Genomic DNA, 21,435 nt, shown 5'->3' with positions numbered 1-21,435 from the left:
TTTAATGGTTAACGGAATGTTAAAATGGCCTACTCCTGTTCCGAAATTAATACAAGTAGGGAATAAGCTTTTATGAGTAATAGCTGACAAGTTGAAATCCACCCTCTCTCATTGCCTCATTACCAGAGTTGGGTTGGAGACTGTTCCCACCAACCCTACCAGCAAATGTAGGGCAAAATGAATTTTATAGACACAAGGAGCTGACCAGTTGCTACCAATGGCAGAATCATAGAACAGCACACCAAGGAGTGGGTTTGCACCAGGACGGGTTTGACTTCAGCAGTGAGTCAGAATAAATGGCAAGTACAGAGAGAGTCTAGATCTTTTGGTTGATGAGGGATTGATTTTACACATGAGAGTGACAATCAGTTGACACATATGGTATTCAGTATCCCCCACCCCCTGCACACACAAAGTAATCTTTGGTTGCAGCACTTCTTTTAGGGATGTTTTTCAGTTTTAACCATTTTTAGTGGTCATCTAATTTTGTGGGTGGGTCATCATTTACTGAATTGGGAAATGGCTTCTTACCTTCTCTGGTATAAATGGATTACAGGGTAATAAAAGAGATTCATTTGCTTCCTGCACTTCCCCTGGTGCCACCAGCAGTTTACAGCAATGAACAGCACCTAGACAGTGGGAAGAATTCAGTTCCATTATATGGTGTTACGTCAGCCTCAGCAACACTATCATGCTTTAACACAATTAAAGTTTTTTTAATTTTAATCCAAGAACACTTCAAATTCAAAATGCACAAAAAATTCAGCAGCAAAGTAAGACTCCAGTGATAATTAATGAACAACTGAGGAGTGGATTCTATGACTAGTCTTGGTGGCCAAGGGCCAGAAAGAGTTGGTGATTAGAAGGCAGAGGAGAAAAACAGCAAGGAAAACACTTAAAAAAAACGATTTGAGGAGAGTTGTGTGCCCTTCAAGTCTATTAGAACAAAACTTGCTTCAGCAACACATGAGAAACAGCATTGCTGACATTAAAAAAAACACTCCCATATTGCCCTGGATCAGGAATTGAACCAGTAAATTCAAGCAGACACTAAAACTTGAACCCAAGAATACGTACAAGGCAGACGAATGAAGAAAAAAAATAAATCAACTAAAAGGAGTAATTCGGCTGTAAGGAACTTCCAATGATCTATGCTGGTTTGCATAACGCCACACAAATTCAAGCCACCGATGTTTATAAATCTTTTTAAATTACACATTTCAATCTAATCTAAGAGCCACCTACAACACGCCCACAATAGATAACTGGTGAGTAAGTAGGCGTCAAGGCGTAGGAGGCAGGAAGGTCGTGTCAATAGGCACATAATTTAAAAATACCTTACTGCCACCTCAGTCTCATCAATAATTCTACAGGAAAATACTTGGGTAGGAGTCCACATCAAACTGAAGTTAAACTTCAATCTCCTGCATAAAATCAAGTGAGCAGCATTGCTATTTTAAAAGATTCCTAGCTGAGTCATAATCTTAAGACACAAAAAAAGAGTTAGGAGTTATAATTTAGGCTTTCTGGCACCCTTGAAAAGAAATGAACTGGTTTTGCTACCCAAATAACAATAATTATGTTCAGTAGTTAAAGTTCTTTCCTACATGCAGTATACTGCCCCTAGAAATTGAGCCAGATTAATAGATTTCCATTTAAAACAGCTTCCCCAATTCAAAAAAATATGAGTAAAGCCAATTTTGTCTCTGGGATTGAATTCTGTAAAAGCTGAAAACAGGCATTAAAACAAGCTGTGCAACTGAAGAGATGCCTGGATTTTTAATGGTGTCAGCATACAAGGAAAATACTAAAGTGCATAGTAGTATCTATGGAAGCACAAGATGTACTCTAAGTTTAAAAGTTAAGAGATTGTTCCTTGGTAATCCACTACCAACTTGTAGTTTTGGCTGTCAAAGATCTATTTGTTTACCTGTAATTAAAAGCCTCAAATTACCCAGCAGCTAATTGTCCATTAGAAATCAGCACTCCTTTCTACAAATGGTAACCACTCACTTTCCACAATTTAACCATCACCACTGCTCACTACTTTTCAACACCCAGAAACATGAAGCATTTCGAACAATATAGTTTCAAACTCCCAACACATTGTATTATCACCTCAGTGGACAGAACTTTCCAAACTCTGTGCTGAGAAGTGATCTTGTGAAAGATCCACGCCAACATGTCCACAAGTTTTGGTAAATTGCTTGCACTTTATGGATTAGAAACTGAAAAAGCCTTCAAAATACAATTCACAAGTCTCTATGAAAAGCTTCAGAAGAAAAAATGTCCAGATCATTATGACATTTAAGCCACAGAACTCAAACGAATGATACTGGTACTGCTGTTTCATACTCAACCCTCTTTCTCAATCCCCTACAGCAATATCCTCCCTTCCTTTCACATCTGTAATTTCATAAAGAAGGTTCATCCTATTTTCCTTGTGCTACTTACTGATTTCTGCACTCTTTCTCCATTATCATTTTACATTCTATTTCAAATATTTATCACGTGCGCTTAAGATGTTACAATCACTTGTGATTCAGCATTCCATATTTTAAAAACTATGGGGAGGAATAAAGTAAAAATCAACTTCCTCTTCATTTAGGAGGACAGTCCTGACTGTGTCACCAATTTGCTAATATGAAATAATCTTTTCCTAGCCCCACTCTTGAAAACATTTGGAAAGCTGGAATTATATTAAATTCTCACTTATCCATGACAAATGAACATCCTATGTCCTTTTCTCCAAGTTTACCTCTTAATCCAGAAACAAAATGTGGATTCTTAATAAGCAGTAAACGCTAAAATACAACCAAGATTAGCAGCATCTTAAAATACTTAAAAGTATTAAAATTTCCATTGCTTTGAGACTGATAAAAAAGTTCAAGGTTAAATCATTTAGCAACAGACAATTGATAGGTAACCTTTTAATATAATGGGTAATACAGTAATGATAATATATAGAAATTAGGGAGAAAAAAAGTGTGGGGGGAATAAAAACCCCAGAGTGAAAGGCTTGCAGCAGACTGTACTTCTAGTCCACATAACATCCAAAGTGCATTTGCTAATTGAGGATTTACTCCCAGTTGTAAAGACTACACATATTTAATTTGGAAATATAATCTGGAAAATGAAAGTTTGAATTTAATATTTGTTTTTAAACAACCAGATGGAAAATTGGAAGAGTGTGGCACTCTTGTTGGAACTGGATTTGAGGTATTTTCTATAGCAACCTGTTCAGAGATGTTATTACACACTCTCGAGCAGGTGGAACTTGAATCCAGGCTTGCTAGCATAGAGGTAGGGACGTTACCACTGCGTCACAATAACCCCTTTGGAATTGGATTTGACACTTTTATACTGACACCAAGGTATTTTAGGGTGAAAATAAGCAACTGTCAAGCAACACAGATTTGTATTGGTTTAAAAGGACCATTTTGACACTAAACCACCAAGAGGCGAGCGAGCAGTTGGGACACAGGTCTGCAAAAAGCCTGCAGCAAGTAAAATCATTCTGTCCATCACCCACTCTAATTGAAGGGAAAAACAATAAAAAAAAGACATTCAAAGGCTTTACAAAAGAAAACACCTAATTTAAACCAAGAGTCAAGTACAACTGACTGACTACTGAATTAAGGATTGTCACAGCTGACAACATCAGAATTTCATTACCAAAACTCAAAAGGAATTTGCAAGGTAGTCACCTCACTTCTCCCTTTTGGTTGGAACTCAGATCCACAAGCTGTGCCTCTATTCATTTTTCACCCATAATGTTCTTAAACAGTCTACCAGTTTGCCCTACATGTTAATGAATAAATGGGTGCATTTGGATTCAAAGATGGCCATTTAAATTTGCATTAGGAATTAATAATCTGTTTTGCCATAATTTAGAGCAAAGGGTTGTTATAATAAAGAAGCAGTTTCTTGTTAAATGATTAAACCTGGTGAGTTTCTTTGATCTTAGTTAACAATGGTCACTATCCAGCTAGGTCAGACAGAGTCATACAGCATGGAAACAGATGCTTCGGTCCAACCGGTCCATGCTAAGCATAATCCCAAACTAAACTAGTCTCACCTGCCTGCTCCTGGCTCCTATCCCTCCAAACCTTTCCTATTCACGTACTTATCTAAGTATCTTCTCAATACTGTAACTGTGCTCACATCCACCACTCCCTCAGGAAGTTCATTCCACACATAGACCACACTATGTAAAAAAAAAATTTGCCCCTTAAGTCTTTTCTAAAGCCTCTCCCCTCGCACCTTAAAAGTCATTCAGGCAATAACCATGCTAGTGATTAAACTGCTCATATTTCACACTTATGACGATTCAGAGAATAATGGGGTTTTACTTTCAGTTTACTATTCACTCCCACCAGGGTACTGACAAAGGGCAAGGCAAAGGTGGCAGTGAAAGTTTAAGGACACAAATCAACACTCACCTGATCTCGAAGCTTCACTGCTACCTGATCAATTTCTCCCCTAACAGAAATAGATTCGCCACACCAAGGAGCATAAAACAGAATAACGTAGACTTCAGATATGTGACAATATCTTTCCACTTGATCCAGTTGCCCCATGTACAGGTCAATAACAGGAGAGTTGGGGGAGAAAAACCGAACAGGAGGTGGGGCCATTTTGACCACATCTTTGGCTCGACTGGAAAAGAAACCAAAAAAGTAAACAACCATATCTCATAATGAAATCAGGATTTAAAATTGAACAATTGCCTAACCTGCTAGAACATCTTAAATGGAAATAATGTGCTCAAATTTCTCACCTCTTAACAAGAATGTCAGTCATTGCGGTTAGGACTTGGGAGCAACGCTAAAAATACTAAATCAATCAGGAACAGAAATGGAAATAAAAGTAAATAAACATGTTTTACCTTTTTACTTCTCAATGTCATCCATCTGAAATCTTACCTTTTGCAAACCATGCATGAATTAGAAACTAAACCATTTGCTGTGACTGAAGTCCCCACAATTCACGAGCATTCACAGTGAAAAGCTGGTTATTTCTGATTTTTACTGGGAATTCATTGCTCAAATAGGCTTCACACTTCAATAGGATTATTTCCATGCCACCTGTAATCCAATAATGCACCATACCAACTAGATTGTAATATCCTCTCATAAATGTTTCACTTCAGAAAGCAGAGTACTGTTTAATATTCTGCAGAATGTTGCTGTAAAGATAAACCTGGATGTCCTTGTACCTGAATCACAAATCGTCAGGGTGCAGATATAACAAATAATTAGGAAGACAAATGTAATGTTGATGATTTCTCATGGTGAAAGAGAAGACTTGCTACAACTATACAGGGCATTGGTGAGGCCATTTTCAGAGTGCTGTGTAGAGTTTTGGTCACTTTAAGACAGACAGAAGGTTCACAGGGCTGATTTCTGGGTTGAGCAGTTACAAGGAAAAGTCAAGCAGCAGGTTAGGCTAATACTCAATGGAGTTTGGAAGAATGAGGTGATTACTGAAATATAATACTCTGAGGGGCTTGAAAAGGGTAAGAGCTACATGTTTCCTCTCATTAGTTAAAATATTTCCCAAAAAGAGTTTAAAAACCAAGGGGTCTTTCATTTAATACAGAGGTGGAAGTGGAGGCTGGGTCATTAGATTCAGACAGCACAGAAACAAATCCTTCAGTCGATCTCGTCCATACTGAACAGACATTTCAATCTGACCTAGTCCCATTTGCTAGCATTTGGCCCATATCCCTCTAGACCCCTCCAGATGCCTTTTAAATGTTGTAGTTGTACCAGTCTCCACCACTTCCTCTGGCAGTTCATTCCGTACATGCACCACCCTGTGTGGAAAAAGTTACCCCTCAGGTTCTCTCATTTGAAACCTATGCCCTCTAGTTTTGGAATCACCCACACTATAGCCTAATTAGCCCCAGCCTAATTCTCCCCATAGCTTAAACCCTCCAGTTCCAGTAACATCCTTCCAAGTCTTTTCTGCACCCTGTCAACAACATCCTTCCTTAGAAGGATGACCAAAATCGTACATAACATTCTAAAAGTGGCATCACCAGTATCCTATACAGCTACAACACAACATCCTAACTCCTATACTCAAAGTACTGTGGAACACAAATCATTCTGTGTCAAGGCCATTATTTAAGATTACAAAAAGTAACTAAGTTGTCTCTGGTACCTCGCTGTGCAAGACTGCATTGCCATATCAGTCTATAACAAGATTTACACATAAGTTTTTAAAGCATTTTACAGATACCTGCATAAAATTGTGACATCAAGGTTTTAAAAGCTGCTACATCAGTCCACAAGCCTTCGCTTCTTGATATCGATTGACCACTAAATAAATGCAGCCAACTTTCACAATGCAACCTCTTTATTTTAAAAGAGATCATGTATAAGATTACTAACGTACATATTTTGTCAATGCTTTTGGTTCTACATCTAGTATTTGCTTTCTGCCTCATCTGAGAACCTCTTTTTAATCTTTCAGCTAATACATGATAAAATGCGTTCATCAGTTTACTCAGCAGCAGAAATGTTTTGGACTTTGATGGAAAGTAAAAATGTTTCATAGATACCGGATGCCCACAAAGCACTTTTCGCTATTTTTCCTCTTGCACTGTGAACTAACTGGTTCGGCTAGATTAATATTTCATTTTCTTAATTTTCAGGGTGACAAATAAGGTAAAAATCTAAGCCAAAAAATTGGGGCAAAGTGATATTCATGTACCTTGCGTAACAAAATAACTACAGCGATATTAACAAATAACACTGAGATCACTCAAGTTAGATAACAGATTTAATTAGAAATAAATGTCTTTTTTCCATAAAGAGAAAACACAAAAAAAAAGTGAGATAAATCAAGTTAAAGCATGGATAACAGCGAGCTGAGTTAGGTAGAAATTCGATTGTTAAGGGAGTTGGGGATATGGGAGCAGGATCAGCAATGCGGGGGGAATCATGACCAAAATTAGATCACCCATGGTCTTACTGAATGGCTTACCTCTGCTCCCTAACGTTCATATAAAAGAGCACTCAACTGAAATCACCACAACATGGCTGGAGTGAAATATTTTACTTGGAACTTTTGTTAATTACAAGGGTCCTTCGACTCGAAACATAACTCTCCAGTGATGCTACAGCCCTGCTGAGTTTCTCCAGAAATTTTTGATTTTATTTCCAGGTATGCTGTGCAATTGCCGCCTGGTGCCTTGGATGAGATCACTGCTGTTGAATGACAAAAATCCTCTCAAGCAGAAACTAGAATTAAAAGTGATGAAGGGGAAAAGGATGAAATTCACCAATGCCATCGATAAATTTCTCAGGCAGCTTTTCAAGAACAGTGGCAAACACCACAGCTTTGACGCTGACAACAATACCTGATTGGCAATTTCTGTCAAGTTCGTGATAGGAAGAGAAAGCCAATAAACATATGTAGCCAAGTGCACTTGAACAAACGTTTGGAATATTGCGTGCAATTCTGGTCTCCTTCCCATCGGAAAGATGTTGTGATACTTGAAAGGGTTCTGAAAAGATTTACAAGGATGTTACCATGGTTGGAGGATTTGAGCTACAGGGAGAAGCTGAACAGACTGGGGCTATTTTCCCTGGAGCATCGGAGGCTGAGGGGGGGGAACCTTAAGAGGTTTATGAAATCATGAGGGGCACGGATAGGGTAAACAAACAAAGTCTCTTCGCTGGGGTGGGGGAGTGCACTACTGGAGGGCATAGGTTCAGGGTGGGGGGGTGGTGGTGGTGGTGGTGGTGGTGGGGGAGAGAAGAGGAGGAAGAGGAAGATATAAAAGAGACCTGAGGGGCAACTTTTTCACGCAGAGGGTGGTACGTGTATGGAATGAGCTGCCAGAGGAAGTAGTGGAGGCTGGTACAATTGCAACATTTAAAAAAGGCATCTGGATGGGTATATGAATAGGAAGGGTTTGGAGGGATATGGGCCAGGTGCTGGCAGGTGAGACTTTATTTGGTTGGGATATCTGGTCGGAATGGACGATTTGGACTGAAGGATCTGTTTCCATGCTGTACATCTGTGACTCTATAACTCAGTGTTTGTGTCTTCCAATGAAGCAAAAATGAATAGTATGTGATACAGTGCCACCTAGCAACAAAACATTGGTACTGCGGAAATATAATAGGATATTGGGATTGCAATCTACTGGATTGGAGTCTGTCGACATTACCAAATGCAATGAAAACCTGCTTTTTAAATTTAAAGAATGATAAAACCCAGAGACTGGCATCAGAGTTCTGCCAGTGCAGCACTTACAATCAGAAAATGTCCCAAAATTTTGATGGAATAAATGATGCATGCACCTCTTCCTATCTGCCCTGGTGTGTGCCAGCCTGAACTTTAAAAAAAAATGGAAACTGCCCAAAGCAAGATTTGTGGCCTTCTGGAGAAACAGAAATTGGCACACTATAGGGTTCAATTACAGGCATGCCATCAAATGCAGCTGAAAGAATTTGTTTTTAAATGTGAATACAAAAAGCGAATGCAATCCCCTGAAGACATGACAACTTTGAATGGGTGCAACTGGAAAACCTAGAGGAAATAATAAATTATTGCCTGGATTGAAGCTGAACTTTGGTCAAGTTCACCAATCCATAGACGATTAATATTGGTTAATGCAGTAGTGTTGCATCTGGTTTTTAAAAGTTAAACAGGACCCCTTTTTAAAAATTAAATGCATTCAAGTAATTGCTTGTACTTATGGCTTTATAAAACTGAATTTACTGTGACATTAATACATGTTTAAAAGGTTAGCTAATTATTTCACAGGCCAGGATGAATTCATGTAGATACAGAAATCAGGTTGTAGTGCTGCTCTCTAAATAGAAGTAAAGTATTAAAAATAGACATCAGATTAAATCAATACAGTTGAAGTGGCAAAACCAGTTGAACGTTGTGTATTTGATTTATTGTGTTCACAACAAACAAAATAACACTGCTCACCATTTGATTTTTAAAGGCTACCACACAACTCCTGCTTTCAAATGCACTCACTTTGAATGAAAGCATTGTTGGGAAAAGTTTAACAAGTGTTAAACCACACAGTGTACAACTTTAATTAACATGTTTTTTATCATGTAAATTTTAACTTCCAAGTACAAATCTGATAATTGACATGTCAATTCTAATGAGCATTTCCATCACAGTACAAAAGCATTAATAAAAGAGTGAGGAAGTCCAGTACAGCATCCCACACAACAGCTAGGCTTAAAAAAAAAATTTAGAAAGATAAATTGGATTTCAAAAGCAAAGATGGCAAGAGCATTGCAAAATAATGGGAGATGCAGTTATATTTCAGGAAGAATTTCATTCAAAAAAAAAAGGTGCCGTTTGCTTGGTTTGAAAACTCAAGCTGTGATTAAAAATAAACATTCCAAAACCAGGACATTTCCCTAAAAAATGAAAACAACTTATTGAGGAATCATTTAAAGGAAACACCATGGCAAAACCGACAATTGTTTATGCAAATACAGAGACACATGATACACAAAAGAAAAACAAATTCCATAAAACCAATACACAGACATCTCTTCCTCATTTCAGTTTCTGGTTGTAACCTTCTACCTAATGAACCAGAGCTGAAAATGTGTTACTGGAAAAGCGCAGCAGGTCAGGCAGCATCCAAGGAGCAGGAGAATCAAAGTTTTGGGCATAAACCCTTCTTCAGGAATGAGGAAAGTGTGTCCAGCAGGCTAAGATAAAAGGTAGGGAGGAGGGACTTGGGGGAGGGGCGTTGGAAATGCGATAGGTGGAAGGAGGTCAAGGTGAGGGTGATAAGCCAGAGTGGGGTGGGGGCAGAGAGGTCAGGAAGAAGATTGCAGGTTAGGAAGGCGGTGCGGAGTTCGAGAGATTTGACTGAGACAAGGTGGGGGGAGGGGAAATGAAGGTGGAGAAATCGGAGTTCATCCCTTGTGGTTGGAGGGTTCCTAGGCGGAAGATGAGGCGCTCTTCCTCCAACCGTCGTGTTGCTATGGTCTGGCGATGGAGGAGTCCAAGGACCTACATGTCCTTGGTGGAGTGGGCGGGGGAGTTGAAGTGTTGAGCCACGGGGTGGTTGGTCCGGGTGTCCCAGAGGTGTTCTCTGAAACGTTCCGCAAGTAGGTGGCCTGTCTCCCCAATATAGAGGAGGCCACATCGGGTGCAGCGGATGCAATAAATGATGTGTGTGGAGGTGCAGGTGAATTTGTGGCAGATATGGAAGGATCCCTTGGGGCCTTGGAGGGAAGTAAGGGGGGAGGTGTGGGCGAGTCCTTGAGAGGTGGTGGTGTTCCATGTGCATGCTGCCCTTGCTGCTCCAGGTGGCAGATACAGTGGATTTAGAAGGTGAAGCCAAAAGTAGTCTTGCCAAGTTGCATCGTGTGGATGGTACACAACGCTGTCATTACACACTAGTAAAGGGAGTGAATACCAACAATTCTAGCCGTGAAGTTTCTCTTTTTATTGGAGCCAAATTCATTCAGCAAAGCTGGAGAATTCCATCACACTTCTAATTTGCATCTCTTGATACAGAGGTTGTGGAGGGTCAAGAGATCAGACACTTAACACAGTCAACAGACTCTGACCTGCCCTTGTAGTCACAATAGGTATATTGCTGGTCCAGTTAACTTTCTTGTCAAATAGGAATCCAATGACAAAAATGCCATTCATAATAAAGGGAAGGCAGTCAGTTACTCCCTTGTGGCCATTGCCTGGTCCTTTTGTGGTATGCATGGTGCATGTTACTTATCAGCCCAGTCTGAATATTGTCAAGGATGCAGACAATTGCATTATTACCTGGAGTTTCTAATGATACCAAACTGTGCAACCATAAAGTGAAACTCTCAACCACTTCTGTGACCTTATATAAAAAAACGTTGTCATTGATGAAGCAATGAATAAAGATGTTTAGTCCTAGCACAAGACCCTGGAAAATTAGGGTTCTTAGGCAAAGTGGTAGCGGCCCTACTGCTGAGACAGGAGGCCAAGGTTTAAGACTCATCTACTCCAGAAGTGTGGCATAACACAGGTTGATTAAAATATCGAACCTGTGAAATTCCTACAAAAATGTTCTGGGGCTGAGACAACTAGCCTTTGACAACTCCAACTAGGAATTCCAACCAGTGCAAAAAAGTTTCCCCAATTTCAAATAGGACACCTTGACTCCGTACTTACTAGAACAACTTGGCTGGACACAGTTATTTCTGGAGCACAAGTCTTCAGCACTCGATTCAGGATGTGAAGCCCATAGCCTTTGCAGCATCCATTGCACACTGTCAAATCTTCAGCCATGGAGTGAACTGAATTGCCTGAAGACTGATTTTTGTGATGAGGGAGACCCAAGGAGGACGCAAGGATGAGTAATGTCATAGGCATGTTTGGCCGACAAAGTCAAGTAACTTTCAGCCTGGTCTTTTGGTTTCACACTCTCGGCTCTGCCACTATTCAAGAGGGAGATGTTCAAATGGATGTTCATATCATCACTTCCAGTTGTTGAAAAGGAGATACCTGCCAGCTACACCACCCAAACACAAAAAACCCAACAACTATGGATGTTGGAAATCAAACAGAAGTTGCTGGAGATACTTAGTATGTCTGGCTGCATCTTTGGAGAGAAAGCAGAATTGTTGTTTCAGGTCCAGTGACCCTTCTTCAGAACTTGTCAGCTGTTGTAGAGCTGACAAGAGTAAAAAGCATATAGCCTCAATTTCTGTTAGTATCCTATTAATTGAAAGAAACCTGCTAATTGAATCAGGAGCTCAAGTAATAGAAGTGTACAGAATGGAGGTCACAGATCACTTTCACGCTGTGAACAACATATGAAAATACTGTTGGGAACTTTCAAGAAGACTATACTATTACTCTACTCGTCTTGCAAAAGAATAGGCCAAGTTATGTTCCACATACAATTAGTTGACTTTTTATTACTTGTTGAAATTAAACTCAGCTACTATTGTACATACAGAAGATTCCCTTAATGAAGCAACAGAGATGAATAACCTGGTAAATTAAGTGTTTGGCGATCAGGGATAACAGAGGAATTCTAGCCTATTGGAGGAACATTAACCAGGATACTGGGAGCAATGTCTTGCTGTGAATGAGAAACTGAAGGCATACTCAAATTTAGTACTATTTGGAAAGATCACCTAGATGACATGTTGAATGGAGCTTGAACCTATTTCAAGCTTGATTACTCAACCTTTCTGAAGTCATTGGGTTCACCATGTCTCCTTTAAAGAGTTACCAATTACTTCCAGGTAAAACACACTTATCACACAAAAACATCCAAACAAAAAAAAATGTAGACCTTCTATGTTTTTCAGGGACAAGACATTGATTTTAAAATCATTTATCTTCTACTATAGTTCTTTAAAATGTAGTAATGTCACCTCTTCAATCAAGAATGTAGAATGGAGATCTGTTAAGCCACTACTTGGTAGCACACTTATCAGATGCAAGGTTGCAGAATCAAAATTTGTTTGTGATATATATAAATGATCTGGAAGAGGGCACTGCTGTTATGATCAGCAAGTTTGCAGATGACACAAAGATTGGTGGAGTAAGAGAAAGTATAAGGGGCTGTCAAAGAATATAGATAGACTGGAGAGTTGGGCGGAAAAGTAGCAGATGAAATTCAATTGGGGCAAATGTGAGGTGATGCATTTTGGGAAGTCTAATTCTAGAGCAAATTGTACAGTGAATGGAAGAGCCTGGGGAAAAGTTGATGAGCAGAGAAATCTGGGAGTTCAGGCCCACTGTACCCCGAAGGTTGCTGGATAGAGTGGTCAAGGCGGCATATGGTAGCTTACCTTCATCAGATGGGGTACTGAGTACAAGAGCTGGCAGGTCATGTTAAAATTGCACATGACTTTGGTTCGGCCGCATTTAGAATACTGTGTACAGTTCTGGTTGCCACATTACCAAAGGGATGTGGACGCTTTGGAGAGAGTGCAGAGAAGGTTTACAAGGATGTTGTTTGCTTCAGAAGGTGCTAGCTATGAAGAGAAGTGAGTAAGTTAGGTTTGTTTTCATTAGAAAAAAGGAGATTGAGGTCTACAAAATCATGAAGGGTATAGACAGGGTAGACAGAGATAAGCTTTTTCACCAGGGTGAAGGATTCAATAACGAAAGATCACGCTTTCAAGGTGAGAGGTGAAAAGTTTAAGGGGGATACATGCGGCAAGTACTTTACACAGAGGGTGGTGGGTGTCTGGAATGCGTTGCCAGCAGAGGTAGTAGAGGCAGGCATGGTAAATTTATTTAAGTTGCGTCTGGACAGATGCACGAGTAGATGGGGATCAGAAGGATACAGATGCTTAGGAATTGGGTAACAGACTTAGATAGTAGATTTGGATCAGCTCAGGCCTGGAGGGCTGAAGGGCCTGTTCCTGAGCTGTAAATTTTCTTTGTTTTGCTCTTTGTTTAATCAATTCTCGCTTGAGACAAAGCATTGAAAAATTCAAGGCTGACAAGAGTAGGTCAGAGTGAATATCATACTTCTGAATTTTGAAGGAGATCTCAACGGAGACCTTGTGCACTACCCAAAAGTCCCTACGCAGACTGCGAACTGACAAAGACCACCAGTTGCTTCAAGATGATTAAACTACCAAAGGAAACATACTTAAGGGTTGAACTGTATTTGGATCTGTGGGACTGGATAAGCCTAGCCAACTGGAAAATGTTCAACACCAGTCATGATTTCTTAAAATACCAAAGTCATCAACATCAGCAAGAGCTGAACATCATTCTGGCTTAGGCTGATGACCATCAAGTAACATTTACACCACACAAGTGCCTGACTACATTCAGCTCCAAATAAAAGGAAGTTTCATTCGTCAACATTCAGTGTCATTACAGTTACTAAATTCTTCACTTAACATTTTAACATTACATTATTAATTTTCAAAGGCCAAACAGCAGTGCCTGGTCTCCAGTTATCTTGGACACTCCTCACTGCTGGACCAAGACCTTGCGCTACTAAGCCCGTGTGGCAGCCAGCATGCAATGGTTTACCCACATGAAAAAAAATGCTCACAGGCATCTTCCCTTACCCTGAGTGTGGAAGAGAGTCATCCTCACCTGCAAGGGACCACTAATGAATGAATGGTCAACATTCTGCAGTTTCCATTGATCAGATGCTACATTAGACCAACCATTTCAATAATGAGGCTGCAAGATGGGTTAAAAGTTAGGTAGTCTGCCGTGAAAATAAGAAACTTGCCTCCCAGCTCCTCAAAGCCTGTCCACTGCCAAGACACAAATTAGGAATGGAATGAATACTCTCCACTGACCTGGATGAGCTCCAAAAACATGAAGCTTAACAACTTCCAGGACAAAGCAGCCCGCTTGATTGTTGTGTCATCCAACACATCTTCAACATTTGCTCCACTCTCCATCAACAGTGACAGCAGTGCTTACCATCTAGAAGATGCACTGCAGGAACCCAAAGTTGCTCCAACAGTATCCGCAAAGTGGATGACTCTCTTCCACTCACAGTAAGTCCACAGGTGGCTATACAAACCAATGCAGTTCTGCAGGCTTTGTTACACTTGGGGAAGGTGGTGGTCACGGGAAAGGGTGGGGGAGGTGGTGTGACAATAGAAAATAATAGACAATAGGTGCAGGTGTAGGCCATTCGACCCTTTGAGCCAGCACCACCATTCATTATGATCATGGGTGATCATCCACAATCAGTATCCTGTTTCTACTTTATCGCCACTAAGAGCTCTATCCAACTCTTTCTCCAAAGTATCCAGAGACTTGGCCTCCACTGCCTTCTGGGGCAGAGCATTCCATATACCCACCACTCTCTGGGTGAAGAAGTTTCTCTTCAACTCTGTTCTAAATGGCCTATCCCTTATTTTTAAACTGTGCCCTCTGGTTCTAAACTCACCCATCAGCAGAAAAATGCTTCCTTTCTCCAGAGTGTCCAATCCATTAATAATTTTATACGTCTCAATCAGATCCTGTCTCATCCTTCTAAACTCAAATGTATACAATGTGCTCCTATCGTTGTTGTCGCATGGCTTCCGCTCTTTCCCCAAGTCTCAGGATGCTCGACATCTTCCCAGATGTTCCTTCTCCACTTTGGATGATCTTGGGCCAGTGATCCTCAGATGTCTGTGGGAATGCCGCATTTGCCAGTGAGACCTTGAAGGTATCACTGAAGCACATTTTGAAGCTGGGAGTACACATTCCTGATGAAGGGTTTGTGCCTAAAACATCGATTATCCTGCGCCTCGATCCTGTGCTTTTTCAGTGCCACCATTTTCAACTCTGATCTCCAGTGTCTGCAGTCCTCACTTTATTCTAGTCGTACACTATCTGCTTGTGTCAGTCGTGCAGATAACATACCCAGCCCATCGCAGCTGATCAACAGTAGTCCATGCCTCGATACTGGAGATTTTGCTCTAGTTGAGGATGCTGATGTTGGTGCATCTTTCTTCTCAGTGGATTCACAGGTTCTCACATTGGTGGTGTTGCCCCAACGCCTTGATGTGCTGTAGAGAGAGCAAGAGTGAGGGCTGCAGATGCTGGAAATCAAATTCTAGATTAGAGTGGTGCTGGAAAAACACAGCAGGTCAGGCAGTATCTGAGCAGGAAAATTGACCTTTTGGGCAAAAGCCCTTCATCAGGAGGGGAGGCAGAGAACCTCCAGGTTGGAGAGATAAATGGGAGGGGATCTCCACCCCAGAGGCTCCCTGCCTTCATTCCTGAAGGAATTTTGCCCAAAAGGTCAGTTTTCCTGCTCTTCTCCAGCACCATTCTAACCTAGACCCTGTGCTGCAGGCCGTCCATGTCTCGCAGCCAAATAGGACGATGGGCTCTGTAAGCCAGGATCTTGGTGTCAGATCTGATATTGTTGTCCTCACAGCCTTTTCCTCAGATCCAGCACTGTCTCCAGTGTGCTCGCAGGACCTTCAGTCACCTGAGGAAACAGGTCCTACCGTAAGGAAGGGCAAGACACAGCAGATAGGGGGCAACATCACCATCTGCAAGCCACTCAACACTCCGGCTTGGAACTATATGGTCATTCCTTCACTGTTTAGATTAGATTTTGTTGCGTCAAAATCCTGGAACTGCCTCCCTAAGTGTTGTGGGTGCCCCTGCAGTAAGTGGACTGCAACAAATCAAGACAACAGTTCACCACCACCACCTTTTCCTGGGCAATGGGAATAGCTAATTAGCGCTGGCCTAGCTCATGACACCTACATCCACAAATTACACTAAGAAACAGAGGAATGCTTCAGGCTAGCAGCTTGTCAGAATAAAAGGAAGAGAAAATCTGAAACTGGTAGCTCTTTTCACAATTTAAAATGGACTACAAAAGGTCAAGTCTGCCCCAGAACAGAGATCCACCCCAATTAGATCCACTCTATACACAACAGCAAGATCAAACCAAAACCTGATCTTCCAGTGGAGTGCTGCCCTCAAGATTCAGACTAAGTGCTGAAGATGAAAGATTGAGGCAGCTGTCCAAAGGCTCAAACAGGTAAAAAAGGTGTGTGGCTTTTCCACATTCCCAAACCCAGAAGCTGGAAACTGTGCAAAGCCCCTTGGACCATGCCCACCAAGAGGATATTTGACATTAAAAATGCATTATAAATATAACCTGTCAGTGCATGATTAGTGAGGTACTTCATATAGCTTACTGATCAGTGTGCACTTTAGCTTTGTTCAACTATAAGTTACTTTTTAAAAAAAATAAATTGCGCAAACACGTTTGTTTTTGGAAAAAACACCTCTGTACAAGCTACATACAATTCTAAGTTACCACATTGGTGCAGCCATGCAAAATTATCTTTAAAAAAAGTTATAAACTTCTAAAACTATCAACATGGCACACTTGTTTCTCAATGGCATAAAAGATAACACATTATTTGGCAAAATAGCAGGTGTTCTTTCCTTCATGTGTGCTGGCAAATATTAAAAGATTGCTGCCAGGGTTGGAGTGTTTGAGCTATAGGGAGAGGCTGAAAAGGCTGTGATTTTTCCCTTGGAGCGCTGGAGGCTGACGGGTGACTTTATAAAGGTTTATAAAATCATGACAGGCATGAATAGAATGAATAGCCAAAGTCTTTTTCCTAGGATGGGAAGAGTCCAAAATTAGAGGGCATAAGTTTTGAGAGAGAGGAGAAAGGTTTAAAAAGGACCAGAGGGATGACTTTTTTCACAGAGGGCGAGCTGTCAGAGGAAGTGGTGGAGGTGGATACAATTACAACAGTTAAAAGGCATCTGGATGGGTACATGAATGGGAAGGATTTAAGAGTGATATGTGCCAAATGCTGGCAAATTGGACAAGGTCAGATTGCGATACCTAGTCGGCGTGGACAAGTTGGACTGAAGGGTCTGTTTCTGTGCTGTATGACTGACTGATCACTATCACATTGCTGTTTGTGGGAATTTTCTACGTACAAGCTGCCTGACTGCTAAACTTCAAAAAGTCAGTCTTCAACTGTGGAGCATTTTGGATGTCCTGAGGTTAGGAAAGGTGTTATATAAATATAAGCTATTTCTCTTTTAGTTAGTGCATTTTGGTGTTACTTAAATGTGACAATGGTTACAATTTGGAGCTTTATATTATTGATCTATCATACTGAATGTGTTGTAGTATACAGCAGTTTTGAGAACCAATAAATAGTGTAATTAAACTAAAAATTTCAAGTGGAAAAGGTTACTTTAAAAAGAGAAATATACATCATAGATGAAAGGGTCTCTTGCTTATTTGTTTGATTCCTGCCCTCCAAAGATATTTGCATACTTGAACTACATAAGCAAAATTAGTAAAAAGGTTAACATTATTATGACTATTCTATGCACTCATCACGAATTTTAAAATCGCAAATCAAGGGGAAAACAAACCTCCCTAATAACAAAACCCCTCTCTCAAAAATAAGTACTTTATGAGAGTTACTCAGTTTAGGTGAGGATCTAAAATCATCAAGGATTGAGATTCGTGGTCACAGCTCCCAGCAGGATTCATAGTGATGAATCATCTTAACAGAACCATCACTGGGTTTCAGTGCGTTAACCAATATCTGCACAGACACAGATGACAAATAGGTGTAAAGTGCAATTCGTTAGGCACTCACACAGCAGATTTTCCAGATACACAAAGAACGCCCACCTCTTGTGTAACTGATGTTGCAGCTGCCGTCATTGTTTAAATACCTAAAAGTTTTGGTCATTGCTTCAAATTGTCTTTATAACATTCAGTAAGTTATTTTACAAAGTGGCATAATTCAACATGTTGCCCAGTTTATGACAATTGATACAAAAAGTGATACAATTGGTTAACCTCACTGTTAAATTTGTAATTCTCATTCTTCACTTCGCAAATATTTTCTTAAATACAAGTTATGACAAATATTTGGCTTCTACTCACCACCTCGTGAATACATTTTTTTTTCCCCATGCAAAAAGACAACAAGTGCACTATTCATTCTCAGCTACATCTATTCCTGATGAAGAGCTTTTGCCTGAAACATTGATTTTCCTGCTCCTCAGATGCTGCCCAATCTGTTGCGCTTTTCCAGCGCCACTCTAATTTAGACTCTGGTTTACAGCATCTGCAGTCCTTGTTTTTACCGAGACATTTATGTAGGTCAACAAGAGGCAAGTTTTATCAGGTGCCTGAGTGGATGTATTTGGCTATTGCACCATTCAATAAGAGTGAAAACACATCTTCAACTCTAGCTTTGTCTAGTCCTCAAGCAATGACATATTCATGATCGAGGTTTGAATTTCGGAAATGGTAAGGAGAGACTACTAACCCAATGCCATCTCCCCTCCCTACTGACAGAGGATCACATTCACAATACAGGCCCTGTCTCATACTCTCTCGGACAGAGTTCTGCTTTCCCTCCGCTTCCCCACCCCCACCACCCCGACAATGAGAGTTGCGCCCCCCTCACTTACAGGGTGAAAATGAGGGAGTGTGTACAGTGCTCAAGCCCTTCACCTCTGACAGCAAGATATAGTCCCGCACCCACTTTCTCAAAGAGTTCTTCACCCTTCCTTTGACAGTGCTAGCGTGAATAAGGAAGTGTGCACGTATGCATAGCTCCGACTCCCTCTCATTCTCTCTGACAGTCGAAGACCTACTCCCCTCTCTCTGACAGAGAGTGTGTCTTACTTTTTTCTCCTTTCTCTCTGACAGTTAGGGACCTACCACCCTTCTCTGACAGAGAAGGGTGAACTTCTCTGACCTTCACTGCCTCCCTCAACCTTGGATTTGAATGCCCTAACCCCAGCACCTCTGACCATGGGAGAGGACACAGGTTGAACAGGAGTACGTATGTGCCCTGTGGCAAATGGTCTCTCTCTGAGTGTGGGTGGGGCAGGTGATAGACATGATGCACATATGAGGGGACAGCACAGGGTGCTCATGCCTGGGACAGTGCGAGGTGTGTATACCAGGGACAGTGTGGATTTACGGGGGACAGTGGAACAGGGCTGGGCACGGGCTTTTGCCCGAAATGTTGATTTCGCTGCTCGTTGGATGCTGCCTGAACTGCTGTGCTCTTCCAGCACCACTAATCCAGTATTTGATTTTCAGCATCTGCAGTCATTGTTTTTACACCAGGGACAGAGGAATAGTGCGGGGAGTGAGGTGGGGGAGGGACAGGAGAAGAGCAGGCAGACTAGGACAGTGCGGGGGGAGTGGGCACACTCGGGGGGGGGGGGGGGGGGAAAGAAGAGAGAGAGCAAGAGAGCTGGGGCGGGGGCGGCGGCACACCAAGGACAGTGCTCGGGGGGGGGGGGGGGCGCATATACGCCGGGGACAGTGCTGGGGGGGAGCGTATACACTGGGGACAGTGCTTGGGGGGGGGCATATACAACAGGGACAGTGCTGGGGGGGCGTATACAACAGGGACAGTGCTGGGGGGGGGCGTATACACCGGGGACAGTGCTGGGGGGGGGGGGGCGTATACACTGGGGACAGGGCGGGGGCGGGGGTGGGGGGCATATACACCGGGGACAGTGCTGGGCTGGGGGGCGGGGGCCATATACACCGGGGACAGTGCGGGGGTGGGGGCGTATACACTGGGGACAGTGCTGGGAGTGGGGGCCTTTACACTGGGACAGTGGTGGTGGGGTGTAGCGGGTGTGGGGGTGTAGCGGGTGTGGGGGTGGGGGGGTGTAGCGGGGGTGTGGGGGTGTGGCGGGTGTGGGGGGTGTAGTAGCGGGTGGGGGGGGTGTAGGAGCGGGTGGGGGGGGTGTAACGGGGGTGGGGGGGGTGTAGCGGGTGGGGGGGGGTGGGGGGTGTAACGGGTGTAGGGGGTGGGGGGGTAGCGGATGTATCCCCCCCCGCCGCCAGCCGTTTACCTGAGCGCGAGCCTGAGGCTGAGGCTGAACAAGGTACAGATGACCGCTACCGCCCCGCACACATACTCGGGCCTCCTGGCCATCTGCCGCACCGTGTGACTGATCCACAGCCAGTGCCGCTGTAACCTGATCATCCCTGGCCGCCGGCCCCGCTCTTTATACCGGGCTGTGAGAGGGAGGGGGTGGGGGGGTAAAGGCCTCTCCGCCCAGGCCCAGGCCTCGGCTCTCCGCCGGGCGAACCCCGCTCCGCCACGTACTCGCCGAGACTTCCGCTCGGTAACCCGGGGGTCACGGCGGCAGTGCCGCGCCCGCGCCTGCGTGATGACGGCAATGGCGGCGTGCGACCGCGCACGCTCGGCCAGGCCAGACCTGGCCACGCCCACCGCTACCGGGCATCTGGCTCCGGCCGCCGCATGGTCCTAGCGCCGGGTGCGGGGGACAACCACTGAATTAATTAGTCCACAGCAACGTCCCGCAAACCGTTTTGTTTAGTTTTAATCCTTGGTTTTTGCAAGTTTGCTGGGGTCCACCGCGGGAAAATCACCCTGCACTTCAAACTGCCTCTTCCAGTTGTTTGGTGTGAGTTCAACACCTCTTACAAAACTTAGAAACAGAAAAAGAGAAGGCAAACATTTGTATAGCACCTTTTTTATGACTAATAACTGTCTGAAAGTGCATTACAGCCAATAAAGTGTAATCTTTGTGAGAAATGTGTGTGCACAGGACAGCAAACGACAATGCAAAGCTTAGTTATTGGCGATCTGGATTTCAGCATAAATATTGATCAGGATACCTCCCCAAGCATTCTTCAACTTAGTGCCAATTGGAGCTTTTCTATCCACATAAACAATCATAATGGGACCTTTGTTTAACATTTCAAGAAGGCACCTCCAGCAATGCAGCACTCTGTCAGCACTGCACTGGAATGTCACAACAGCATTTCTCCAAGGAGAAAGTGACGACTGTAAATCAGAGTGGAATGGAGCGTGTTGCTGGAAAAGCACAGCCGGTTAGGCGACATCGGAGGAGCAGGAGAATCGACGTTTCAAGCATAAGCCCCTTCATCAGGAATGAGGCTTTTGGGCCAAACGGACTGTGAGATAAATGGGAGGGGGG

At 42.6% G+C, this 21,435-nt stretch overlaps 1 protein-coding gene across 1 annotated transcript in view; it reads right to left on the bottom strand.

The window, feature by feature from the left end:
- txndc11 (thioredoxin domain containing 11) overlaps positions 1 to 20,643 on the bottom strand; it is a 77,522-nt gene extending 56,879 nt beyond the window's left edge. Inside the window, exons 1-3 of the mRNA XM_072559991.1 lie at positions 20,320 to 20,643; positions 4,443 to 4,659; positions 532 to 629 (exon numbers count right to left, since the gene is read on the bottom strand). Of these exons, the coding sequence (XP_072416092.1) occupies positions 532 to 629; positions 4,443 to 4,659; positions 20,320 to 20,453 (449 nt within the window). The 5' untranslated portion in view covers positions 20,454 to 20,643. The remainder of the gene's footprint in view (positions 1 to 531; positions 630 to 4,442; positions 4,660 to 20,319) is intronic.
- Positions 20,644 to 21,435: the final 792 nt, after the last annotated feature.

Source organism: Chiloscyllium punctatum, chromosome 40 (genome assembly GCF_047496795.1).
Source record: "Chiloscyllium punctatum isolate Juve2018m chromosome 40, sChiPun1.3, whole genome shotgun sequence".
NCBI classification, from domain to species: domain Eukaryota; kingdom Metazoa; phylum Chordata; class Chondrichthyes; order Orectolobiformes; family Hemiscylliidae; genus Chiloscyllium; species Chiloscyllium punctatum.
This window is presented reverse-complemented; position numbering and strand designations above follow the sequence as displayed.